This window comes from Mauremys mutica, chromosome 12 (assembly GCF_020497125.1).
Source record: "Mauremys mutica isolate MM-2020 ecotype Southern chromosome 12, ASM2049712v1, whole genome shotgun sequence".
Taxonomy (NCBI): Eukaryota; Metazoa; Chordata; order Testudines; family Geoemydidae; genus Mauremys; species Mauremys mutica.
In genome coordinates, this window is record NC_059083.1 from 68,424,260 (window position 1) to 68,437,119 (window position 12,860).

A 12,860-nucleotide genomic window follows, 5' to 3' on the forward strand; every position below is an offset into this window, starting at 1 on the left:
GTCAATGGGAGCTGCAGGTGCTCAGCACCTTTGAAAACCAGGCCCCGCGAAAGTGAGGACTTGGCCTGGGGTGAGCTTTTAGTTGTGCTCCTGCATGTTCCCTCCCCCAAAGTTGCACCAGAAATGCAGCAATAGAGTTCATTCAGCTCTGATCCACTGCCCAGGTTCACTCCAAGGAAAAGAATTTTTAAAAGGAGCTTGGAACCCACTCCAGTGCAGTAGAGGGGGTGATTAGTCAGGCAGAAAAGAGCCCTTTCTCCCCAGCTCTGGACAGATCTGTCCCACTTCCCCAACCTCATGGGATAGCTCTGGACAACACACAGCTCTCTTAATTGCTATGAGATATTTAGCTTTGAGATGAAATTTTGTGTAGGGTTTTTCTTTATTGGTGATCATCCCTCTTGGAACCTGTACTGTGGATGCCATGAAAATAAATCAGACATCCTGATGCTTTGTCTGTAGTGCTACAAAGTGCCTTCGCTGGAGTCTGGTGTTCTGGGACACCAACAGTTCTTACTAAATGATCAGGAGGAAGAAATATTAGCTTTCCAAGGGTTAAAAAGCTGTGTGGTTTACTGATAGGTAGCGTGACTACTGTCTTCTAATCCCAGCCCTGCCGCAACAATCGCTGTGTGCCTTCAGGCAAGTAACTTAAGCCAAAATTTCAAATTTAGTTACATAAAGTAAAGAACCTAAATACATGGGTTAATGTTCAAAGCTGTCATTGGGAATTGTAGTGGCTCGGTATAGCTGAAAATCAGGCCAAGTGCTTAATTGGCACCCTAGTTTAGAAATGTTGGCCTTGACTCCTGTGTTTTAGAACTTGTCTTCACACGCAAATTGTACCACTTTATCAATACCATTATAATTAAAATCGCACAACCCTCCTTGCAGGGAGACAGTTATTCCAGTCCAAAGGTGCTTATACCAGTGTAGCTTATTCCTATATGAGAATGGAAGTAAACTGTACTGCTATAAGATACCGTTATACTGGTATAATCCCATGCTAGGGATTGTATCCGTGTAATTATATTGATAGAAAGTCACATCCCTGAAGGAAATAGTGACACTGGTACAAAAACTGTGTAGACCAGCCCTTAGTTTCCCATCTACAAAGTGGGCTTATCTGCTTCCCAGGGTGTTGTGAAGCTTAATTAAGATCCTTAAAAGGACAAAGGTACTACATAAATTCGGGGGATTAGTATAAATGTCAATGCGCTTTACAAGCTCTGACAAAATCACATAATGAACAACAAGACCTTTAACTTCATGTCACTTCCTAGCAAGATTACTTATAGTGCCGCGCTTCAAAATAGCAGCTGTAAAATGTTGACATTTCTAATCAAATGTGCATAATCTTTTTTTTTTAATCAGAACTGAAAAGACGGGGTATTTTAGAATTCCAACTCTTCCTTCTCAGCCAGCCCTGCCATTTTCCTCATTATTCATGTTGCTCAATAAACTATAGTTTGGTTTAATTTCTTAGGGGCTGATCTGGAGAAGTGCTGAGTACTTATGACTCCCACAAAAGCCAACAGGAGCTGTGGGTTGGGCCCTTAGTGAATTAAGCCAATGTATGGGTTTTTAATCTGATTAGCTGTTGATAATCCAGTGGTATCATGCAGTGAAAGCTGTCCAGCTTTATTAGGCAACCTCTTGTTCTAAGAACCCTTCTGACAAGGCAGTCCTACTGACTACAGTTCTGCTCCACTTTTGTTAGGAAGCGGCCTTCAGTAACTCATTTTTGATGGTCGCTTATTTTGGATGTTTCACTGTAGTAAGATTAAAGGTGATTAACTATTACTTGTATAGTGCCATAGGGACATCGAATGTTTTACGGACAAGGAAGGCAAGGTCTTTGTCCCCAAAGAGCTGACGGTCTAATGCCCCAATCCTGCAAGGAGCCCTGCACTCATGCGGAACCCCACGAAGTCCCATTTGTGCAGGATCCTAATGCGGAGAGCTTGTTATGAGATTGACATGGTGGAACCTGAGCTCTGCACAGGTGGATCCCTGCAGTAAAGGCGACATCTCAGAGGACTGGGGCCTACCCTCCAGCTCACACAAAATCCACAGAGCCTAGTGAGGGAAAGAGAATGCATCACATGCACGCAGAGGGATGGCTCCAGGGGTGATTAAAGAGTTTGAAATGCACCCTGGACCCTAAAGTTCTAGACTTGGAAACACCAAAAAGCAGTAAAACAATTGCTTCAGCGCATGGCTGGCACGTAACAAATCTAAAACAGTAAGGAGCTGCTCCAGCAAGCCCCCTGGTAAAGAATCCAGCCTTGGGAGGGAGGTGCAGGAATTCCTTAGAGCTGAGATCTCCTTACCACCAGGGACTAAAGTGGCACTGGCAGCACTTCGCTGGCATTGTTTTTAAAGTGTTTAAACTGAATCTGGCCTGAATTGAGAGTTGTAAGGAAAGAGAGGAACCGGTTTGCTGTGAAGCTCTTCCCACCCCCAGCCCTGTAGTTCTCCCTGCTCCCAGAGATAAGCTGGCCGCCCATACACCCTGTGCTCCCTGCAGCTGGAAGGGAATGGCACAGGCTAGTATGTAAGGGCTGGGACGCCTCTCTCCACCTTCCACCGGGCTCTGGCTGGGGAGAAGGCTCCGGCTCCAGGGCGCGCACACCTGGGCACATGCTCCCTGTTGCAGTTACACTAGAGTCTCAGGTAGCGCCCCTCCCCTTGCCCAAATCTGGAACCGCATCACCCTGACTGACAGCAGCCCTGGCCCTGCCCAGCTCGTGCAGCCCCCTTTGCTTTTCCAATCAGGAGGGACGGAGCGGAGGCTGGGAGGGATTTCCTGCAGGGAGACAGACCGAGCGGGCAGGGGGAGGTGGCTTGGGGGGGGGGAGAGACTTTTCAGAGTTCCTAGGCGCCCTCTGAGACTGACTAGACGGGTCAATTTCAGCAGCGGGGTCGGCGGTGCCCGTGGGAATCCCTAGCAGGCCAGGCAGGGCTCTGAGGACCAAGGGGGATATTGTTGCAGCAGCAGCAGCAGCTCTGCTTTGCAGTTCCAGCGCCTGGGGACGTGATCCCCCTCCTCCCTCTTTCCCCCCGAGTCCGGGACTGTAAGAGATCAAAGGCATTTTTGTGTGGAAGTGGAGATCTGCGCTTGGCTTTTATTACACCAGCTCTGCGGGGGGGGGGGAGAACCCTCCCCAGCCAGGGGCAGACGTGGCTGAGAAGGAATTGGATTTGCAACTTTGCCTGTTGGAAACGCAGGGGAGTTCCTGGGGAGGTGAGTTATGGAGAAGAAAGAGCGGGGCGGGAATTGATGCGGGTTGTTTGCTGCCCGCAGAGAATGACTTTCCCTTATTCCCCCCTTGCTGGGTCACTGGTGCCTGTGCTGGAGCTTTCAAATTCCTTTAATAGGCTCAGCTCCGCTCGGGTCCCGTTCAGCATTTTGATCTGAAAATATTTGTTTAAAGCCCCGAGTAAAAGAAGAAGTTCAAAGATCCCCTTTGTCAGAGCTGCCTAGTAACGTTCTTCTGCCCCAGGTTAATTTGTTCTTTACTCTTTTATAGTTTTAGTCTCTTAAGAGAAGTGCTCCAGGTCGCCTTTTTTCCCTCTTTTTCATTAGACTGTTCCTCCCCCTCCTCCTTCCTTTATAATCCCCTCCAGTTGGCTTTTGTTGCAACTTGCTCCTTGTGTGGTCTTGGGCAAGTGCCTTGCACATCCCAGCCTCAGCTTCCCCATTTGTGATATGGGGGTGATTAAGTATACTTGGGGCGGGGGGGAGAGACTAGATTTTCCTAGGTCTGTATAGTGCCTGGCAGAGGAGATGCCTCAGCGCTAAGTGTTTACTGTTATGATTGTGGTGTGATTCCATCATAGTAACCTTTGCATCAGGTTTTCCCCTTCTGAAGGCAGGGGGTGTGGAGACTGCCCTTTAGGGTTGGGTTTTTTTGTTTGTTTTGTTTTTAAATTGCTGTTCAGCAGCTCTACTCCTCCCCTTACATAATTCTACTGTTCCCCTCCTCCCCCCGAGTTGTTTGAAGGAATATTTCAGATTCCTGGGTTCTCCAGGTGAATTCCTGGGTTGAAAGATTAGCTTTCTCACCTAGCGGGAGGGTTGTTTGCTATCACTGTATACAGCAAATCACATTCCAGACTATTGACTATAAACACGGACAGGGAGCAGAGGGAGAAATACTTCCAGCTCAGGACTACATCTGATACTGCTGCACTCTTGTGAAGCTTGAGAGGTGCAGATTGTTAACTCTTTTTGGTTACGCAGAGTCTTGGATGAGGTTGGAAGAGTAGCTGGCATTCAGATATGAGCCTGCTTCCTAGTGTAGATTGACTTGGAAAAAAAAATCTTCAGTATAAAAAAGTCAAGTGCCAGTGTGTGTGGATGATATCAAAGTGAAGTTGGGTAAGATGTGCTGAAGCAGACTGAAACCAAACAGCTTTAAGCTGGTGCAGTAACTGAGGTTCCAGGAGATGTTCTGTTAACCCGGGGGTAGGCAACCTATGGCACGTGTGCCGAAAGTGGCACGCGAGCTGATTTTCAGTGGCACTCAGGCTGCCCGGGTCCTGGCCACCGGTCCGGGAGCTCTGCATTTTAATGTAATTTTAAATTAAGTTTCTTAAACATTTTAAAACCTTATTTACTTTACATACAACAATAGTTTAGTTATATATTATAGACTTTTAGAAAGAGACCTTCTTAAAATGTTAAAATATATTACTGGCACGCGAAACCTTAAATTAGAGTGAATAAATGAAGACTCGGCACACCACTGCTGAAAGGTTGCTGACCCCTGTGTTAACCCAATTCATGTTTGCTTATGGCAAGGAGCAATGGAGATGGACACAAGCATTAGACTTAAGCCAAGTGGCCGTGACTTAATTATAACGTGAGGATAGAGAGAAACCCCGAAAGCAGCCTGACCTGGCAGCAGTGAAGTGGGGATGTGATCGCCAACCTGAGTTGTGATGCACATCACATTGCAACGAACTTGTAATGTGCAAGTTCAGAATAACCTAGCTGCCTAGGGCCTAATCGGCCAGCATGAACCCAAGGCCTGTAATCATATGTAGGCTACTGCATGGGGAAATCCCAAGCCTTACCATGCGAGTCTGGGTATCCCTGCAAATCCAACCCCTTCAGCACAGAAAGTGAGCTGGCCTCTGACTTGTAGGAAAGGCTGCTGCCCCAGCCCTGGGGTTTGGAGACTTGGTATCTCCAAATAATTCTAAGTGTACCAAGCTGGGAAGAGTCTAACCCCTCTGCCAGGGCAAACACAGATGCCACTAGGCATGAGTTTAGCTGGTAAATTCTACCAGCAAACCAGTTCTCAATTTCCGACAGTCTGTCCAGGTTGAAAAAATCTGTTTGCATGATGTGTGCACATAAGGCCTCACAGGTTGAGGTTCAGCATCTCAACACCTGCTGAATGTGCAGATGTCCTTGATGCCTTTCTATGCCCATTTGACAACCATTGGTCTGAATGTGCCTCTCCAAACTGCTCAGACCAGATGCACCATCTGCTAGGAAGAGCTGCCTTGTTACAGCCCAGCCTCCCTCCGCTCCTGTGAACAGTTCAAGCCCCTTGTCCACAAGGGAAGAGTTTCCCCCAAGATGTATGACGACGACTTCAGGAGTGGGGAGAGTTGTTGCCAAAGCTCATCAATCAAGGGCATTGGCTAGTCCCATCCCACACCCTGGTCTGCATTAATCACCCGGGGTCACAAGGGAAACTCAGTGGCAGGGGTATTTGGCAGCAGTGGGGGGAGCAAGAAGAAGCCCAGTTCCACCTGGTAACGCCTTTATAGACAGCACCCTGCCAGTGAGAAGCCAATCACAGTGTTAGCAGTGCCAAGACTGATCGATGGTGCCCCTCCACGACAAGGAAGGCTGTCATTGCCTGGCGGGTGCCACTGTGCCGCCCAGAGGTGTGGCTACCCTTTCAGTCCCATCCTGCAGTCACACTCTGGTGTGTTTCCCTTACCAGGCAAGGATCTTAGCTTTATGGGTTTGCCCTCTTCCCTTTGCAGTGTTTTTCCAAGAGTCCGACTCGGTGCTAATGTGTGAGGGTGCAGGAGGCTAGATTGGTCTCTCCCCTGATCTACTTTTCATCATCATTTGTTAGCCTAGGTGGTTATAACATCATATGAACTTTCATATAATTTTTACAGTTGATTTTAGAATTCGGGTAGATTTGTAGTCCCAGTTATTACAACAGAACCCAACATTATAAACAGCCAAGGATGCGTCTCAGGAACTTTAAGAAAGGGAGATCTAGAGAATCCATGGCTCAAGTGACTGGTAACAGAAAGTGGAGCCTTGTAGCACTAGTTTGCTGGTTCTAATTTGGTGCTAATGAAGAATGGTAGCTATCTGACAGCAGTTTGGCAGCTTGTGTCAATCTTTCTTATTTTCTCTCTCACACACACACTCCTTCTCCCAAGATTTCATGACAGGGTGAAGAGAAGCTGCCAGATGCATGGCTAAAACATGGGAGAAGTCTAGAAATGTACAGAATGCCATTTAAAACACTTCGTGTTAGGATAAATCTAAATTTAGAGGTTGGGAGTGGGGAGACTTTTGGCGGGTAGGAATGAGTGTGGTGGGCCCCCCATCCTGTAACACTGCAGGGGAAACCTCAGTTTCTGAAAGGATGCCCTGTGCACCGAGATGGAGACACAGTCCGCCAGCAGGGAATTGGCTTGCTGGGGGCTGAATTAAATTTTGATTCTCCTCTCTCCTCTGAGTACAGTCACTCTGCCAGCTTGTGCTCAGCTCATTGCCTGAGAATGCTCGTGTGCTAATAACCTTCTTAATGGGTATCTTTGAAATCCCAGTGCACTGGAGCTTCCCAGTTAATTCCGAAGGCAGTATCTATGTTTGCAAGGCATAAGGAGAGAGGAAATGTTCGGCAAGGCCAAGGCGGCCTGACTAGGAGTAACAGGCTGGAATTCTGTCCTCCTTAATGTTCAGGGAAAGGGCTGGAAGCTCATCACTGGGATTCTTTAAAACTGCTAGGAGAAAAAGTAGCAGTAGTGAATACAGATTACAGTCCTGTCCTGTCCTGGCTGGTGGAGTGGCTCTCAGTGAGGCACACTGATACCGTAGTGATGGCCATATCAGTATCTAGACAGACACTGAAGTCCATCACACTCCAAGAGGGTTGTTATACCTTCCACCTCCATCACACCGTTCATCTGAGGACACTAATTACAGCTCCCCTAAGAGAGGAGATTCTTAAAGCCGCACAGAGATGTGTACACCGAGGCACAGAGAGGTTAAGTGACTTGCCCAAGGCCATGCATCAAAACGGTTACAGAACCAAGAGAAGAACCCTAGGGAGTCCAGACTCCCTGTCCCTGGCTCCAGCCCCTAGACCATGCTCCCACTGTAGTCTATCTCCCCCACGGCCAGGGCTCTGCTGGGGTCGGGAAGGAGGCACAGCACTCAATTAGTGGTTGAGGAAACATTCTGCCTGCTTGTGTCCTATGCAGGCAGAACACTTCAAGGGCGCCGGGGGGAGCGCACTCCCTGGAGGCTCGTGATCCACCTTTAGAAAGGGTGTAGCGTGCCCAGACAATTGCTGGTGTGCAAAGGGGCGGGGGAGGCAAGGCTTGTGCCCACGCTCTTGCTCCTCTCACTACTGGCCCCATTCCCTCCTGCATGCATGTGTGGCAGGACAGGGCCCTCATGACCTTCCCAGAGCATCCATGCTGGGGGGCCAATCTGATCTCCTGTTTCTTGTGCCCACCAGGCCAGCCCACAGCACCTACTGTTAGGACGTCTGCAGTACAGGGCCTCTCCCCCTCCGCTCCTGCAGCCCTGTTAACACGAGGATACTCTGACTTCTGCCAGTACTAAATATAGTCAAACTATTTGTTCTTCGGCGTGGCCACAGAAGCAGTCGCAATGGACTGTTTTAATGACGCTGATAAGTAAATAGCCTTTGAAACCTGACCCTGCTGTTGATGTTCACAGGTACTGGGAGCACCACGACAACCTCTCCGGTAGGGCTGTCTGACCAAGGTCTGATCGCCCAGCCCCCAGGGGGTCTGCAGTGTGGCTGGCAGAGACGGCAAGGAGAGGAATGCCAGCATGAGGGGGATAACAGAGAGAGAGAAGGTCTATAACTTCCAGATGGAAAGAAGCACATAATCCCTTTGGGAAGAATTAGGGAATCATCAGCGTAGCTCAGCCTGGCGCAAAGGAAGCAAAACATGACCCCTCGTTCTCCGAGAGCTTTACACAGGTTCGGGTAAGAGGCCAGACTCTTCTCAATGCAAACGCTCCCGGCCCCCTCCTCCAAACTGCCTGGCTTTGTCTTGTGGGGCCCTGTTGCTGCTTGGAGTCGGTCCCCAAGCACAGAACTATTTTTTGTTTAAGTGATTGCATTTTCTTTAACCAGACTGCACCCCCACCTCCGTCCCCTTCAAGAGGAAAGTGACTCCTAGCTGCATTTATCGCCATTAACGGAGAGATCCTTTTATAAAGGCTATTTTTTTTTTTATGTCTCGTGGGATTTTAAAATATTTTTCTTGCTGGGCTTTTCCTCCATTCGAGAGCATTTTGAGGAGTTGCTACGTGCGTGCCCATGGCTTTATGAACCGGAGGGATCTGAGGACCTCTTCCTTTCACTCCCCTACCACTCCGACCTGTCCATGATGGGGCGAGAGCAGGAGCTGATCCAGGCTGTGAAAAATGGGGATGTACCTGGTGTGCAGAAACTGGTGGCCAAGGTCAAAGCATCCAAGAGCAGTGAGTACCTTTGCCTCTTAATGCAGCAGCAGGGAGCTGAAGGAACCTGGGCGTTGCTGCTTGCTGCATCTCTTGCCAGTTGCTGTGAATTCTACTCTTAGGGCCTTGGTGTGTGAGTCCTTGGGAACAGGGCATGTGAAGCCTGGCACTCGTGCCCTGGAGTGGAGACTACTCTGCAGTCAGGGGCTGGGGGTGTGAATCCAGATCTTGCTGATAATGTAAAAGATGATGCTTCTAGTAGCCTCTGTATGGGAACCCTGAAATGTGGGGGACAGATAGAGGGAAGGGTGGCAGAAAATCACCAAGGGAAAGTGAGCACCACAGCTCCTGTGGGGCATGCTGGCGCAGAGGGTCCTTCAGTCATTGCTACTTCCTTCTGGTCAGATTTATCTTGTGAAAAATTACCATCCAAGCCAGTCAACTGGAACCAATTGTCAGGCCTTGAATTTCAGATTCTTTAAGTCTGGTAATGTTTAACCCTTCAGTAGTGCCCGTCTCTTTCCTGTATACTCTTAAAGGTCAGCTGCAGAACTGAAGTAGGAATGAATTTAAAGCCGGTTCTGTGTGCTTGCACTGACCAGGCTGTGATAAAGGGGGAGGCTCCTGTCACTGCAGCAAAGAAACTCATAGGGGCTGCTTATGTGCGTGCATTGTTGGTTGTTGAGTGGGAGCCCAGAGGGTCCCCCAAGCGGCACTCAAGGGCTGAAAAGGTCCTAGATGAAAAATATGGAAGTGGCAGGGGAAGGAGACACAGGTGAGGGCTGGGTTACTGTGTATAAAGGAGACAAAGGAAAGCAGGATCACTGGGATGGGGAGAGAATTACACAGTCCTATTGAGCACAACCTTCCTTATGGGCAAAAGACATTGAACTACACCCAGGAGAGGGCCGGCAGTATTGGTAGGAAACACCATGGTTAGAGTTGTGGGTGGTACATTGTGCAGTCACGCCGCAATCATGTGCTGATTCTCCTCAAGATCAGGATACAAGAGATTGTGTCCTCAGTGGATGAATTCCTGGTTAGGAGCAGGGAAGAAGCCCCTGTAAGTTTTGACCCCAGTGATCTACGGGGAGGGAGACAGACTGGGAGTTCCTAGGGTTTGAGGACCTAGAGAAATAAACAAAAGAACGGGGTGTCGATAGGACCTTGTCAGCGGCCCATGTCCCAGACACCCCCATGCAGGGTAATTGGAATGAAATGGAGGTGGGTGGGAGGGTTTGAATGTTATCCTAAATCTGGGGCCCCAGGGACAAAGGTTAAGATCAGAACTTCTCAAAAGTGCGGGGTGTCCAGCTCCAGAATCTTGGTTCAGCTCCTTCATTCTCGGGGTTCTTCCGGGAGTAGGTGGGATATGTGAGACGGGTGACACCCAGCATGCACAGGTGCACCAGAGTGTTGGCTAAGAAGAAGGAAGACTGAGCTATAGGAGTAGCTCATAGGAGTGTGAGAATCAACAGAAGATGGCAGAAGGGTAGTGGGAGGAAAGGCGAACTAACCAGACTAATCAGCTGAGTGGATAAGGAAGCCGTTAGGATGAAGAAGTAAAACAGGGTAGTCTAAAGCACATGAGATAACTGAGCCACTGGGGAACAATTGGAGACTCAGGGTGTGTCTGTTTGCAGGGGAAGTTCTGAATACGCATTATGGCTTCTCCTTTGCCTCTAATGGTCTGGGTTGGTGGGCAGACGAGGGTGAAGAACATACTCTGGATCTACAAAGCCATCCTGCTAAAATGCTCTTTAAGGCTAATGTTAAAAGACTCCCCTTTCTTCAACCAGAAGGGATATGGATTTAAGCTGGACTCTGGGCCCAACTGGTGGGGGGAAGAAAGTTAATGTAGGGAGAGCGGATCCTGGTCCAGTTCCCCAGAGACAGGTGTTCACATCATAAAAACGACCACGTTTAATGGTGCTCCTGGCAGAGAAGCTAGGGGCTGAATGGGCCAGGGATAGCCAGCAAACCTTTCATCCTGGGAAGTGTCCATCCAGGGCAGGGTTGTGGTGCAGCATAGGGGAAGCTTGCCCGCCTGTGCTGTGCTTGTGCTATGAATACAGGCATCCTGTTGCCAGGTCTGTCAGTCTGGCACTTCTCATGAGTGCAAAAGAATTCGTGTGAAAAGCTTCATAGGAGGAGAAAAGTGTGTGTGTGTGTGTGTATGGGGGGGGAATATTGAGACTGACTTGGAGAGACTAGGAGCAGCTCAGGGCTGTGTGTTCAGTGCTGGAAAATCTAAGTTAGTGAGGTGGGGGATTCTAAAAACAAGGCAGGGATAAACTCTGCTGGGTCAGACACTGCAAAGCTCTGAGCCGGGGGCGGTCGGGGTTAAACTCTGAAAATCCACAGCGCTGGGGTTACGGAAACAAAACGCTCCCTAGACAGCTGCACCAAATGCAAATTGGAAAGAACTTTCCCAGTCAGTACAAGGAACTAGCCCGGCCCATTGGGAACATCACGCACAGGTCTGCTCACCTGCTTATCACAAGGCCAGGTGGCGTGGGGCAACTGAATGATACAGGTTTGGCAGAGGGCGGAGAGATACTTAGCTCTCAGGAGGAGGAGGAAATAAGGATCGACAGCTTTCTGAGAAAAAAACGAGGAGTTCTTGTGGCACCTTAAAGACTAACAAATTTATTTGGGCGTAAGCTTTCACCCAAATAAATTTGGTAGTCTGTAAGGTGCCACAAGGACTCCTCATTGGTTTTGCTGATACAGACTAACACGGCTGCCACTCTGAAAGCTTTCTGAGAGAGGCTAGTGATGCCTACAAAGGGAGAGCAGGAGCTGACGTTAAGGAAGGGCTGAGAATAAGGACAACCCCCGTTTCTATCTCCAGATTAAATACTAAGGAAGAAACCAGTGAAGCAGGAACTGGTACAGCTGGTGTGCTTGGCTTGAAAAGGGAGCCTGATGAGGTGTAACAGACAATGGGGTGAGAGTGCCCCCATGCTAGGAGGGGAAGCAGCAAGGCTGGCCCCCTCACCTCCATCCTAGGGCCTTCATCACCTGATGACTCTATCTCAATCAAATGCAATTGGAGAGCGTTCTCTAGTGCCTTGCTCTGGCTTTGTCCCCTCCTTGCTGCCCCCAAGGGCTGAACCCCCAGCCAGAGATGGGATCAGTCTATAACATGGTGGCAGGAGAGCTCTGAAGTTTCCCCTGCTGCATGAGGCTCTGTCCCTCCACCAGAGGAGCCTTCTACTCCCTTATGATTCATTCTCTCTCTCTTTTTGTTAAGATGTCGGGTGAGCAGAACGCTAGCTGCCTTTGTTGCTCATTAAAGCGCCTTTCCATATGACAGGCCGAGATGCTGATTTTTAAAATCCCTCTAAGAGTCCTTCTGCTGTCTCAGTGGATTCGGAGCCGCATCTCTGTGATTAGCCCTCGGGGATCTCCTGTGCCTAAAAAAAGTCGCTGCACGTAACCAAGAATCAAGCGCCAGTCCCAGCAGCGGGAACTTCAGGGACACACAGTTAAATATTCAATGTGCATATTCTTAGGCAGTGCATGGCGTGGAAAATGTTGGTGCACAAATGGGTCAGAGCACCTATTATTTCAAGGCCCTGGGGGCATGTGATAATTTTTTTTTCTTAGTGGGTGAGAGCACATTAATCCTGCAGCTCCATGGCGCTGGGGGACATCAGTATGATATTGTAAGGCAGGGGGTGCCCATTGCTGTAGCTACTTTTGCAAGCGGGGAGGGGTTCTGTCTCTCAAACCATATACCTCCAGGGAGAGTGTGGGCCATTGCCCATGGACCCTACTGCTGTTGGGGTTGTCACCTGGAGCAGCGGTAGAAGTTTTAATTTCCTTCTCTCTCTCCCTCTCTCCTCCCCTTCAGTGTCTGAGCGCTGCAGAGTTTAATTGAAATTGTTAAACGACCCGTCACGGCTTTGGCCTTTCTCCCTAGTGATCAATCACTTTCCTGGCTGGACGCTCTGGTTAACAATGAGCCAGTTGGCTGGGCAGGGACGGGCTCAGTAGCCCTGGAAAAAAAAGAAGAGGGGGATTGGGGAGGGGAGGGGAGAGTCACAAGATTAGATTCCTGGGGGAGGAGACCAGCAGAACAATTGGGGCTGCGGCCATTGTCGCCATTGTCCCTTGGAAAGGGGGAAGTCTCTCAAGCTGT

At 49.2% G+C, this 12,860-nt stretch overlaps 1 protein-coding gene across 7 annotated transcripts in view; it reads left to right on the top strand.

Annotated features, from left to right (window-relative positions):
• Positions 1-12,860, top strand: part of CASKIN2 (CASK interacting protein 2) — a 147,119-nt gene that overhangs the window by 68,582 nt on the left and 65,677 nt on the right. For 5 of the 7 annotated variants that reach the window (XM_044982719.1, XM_044982722.1, XM_044982724.1 and 2 more), the window contains exons 1-2: positions 2,859-3,247; positions 7,958-8,734. In XM_044982719.1, the coding sequence (XP_044838654.1) occupies positions 8,638-8,734 (97 nt within the window). In that variant the 5' untranslated portion in view covers positions 2,859-3,247; positions 7,958-8,637. Of the gene's footprint in view, positions 1-2,858; positions 3,248-7,957; positions 8,735-12,860 lie in introns of those variants that run through there. The other 2 variants (XM_044982720.1, XM_044982721.1) reach the window with 1 other exon arrangement.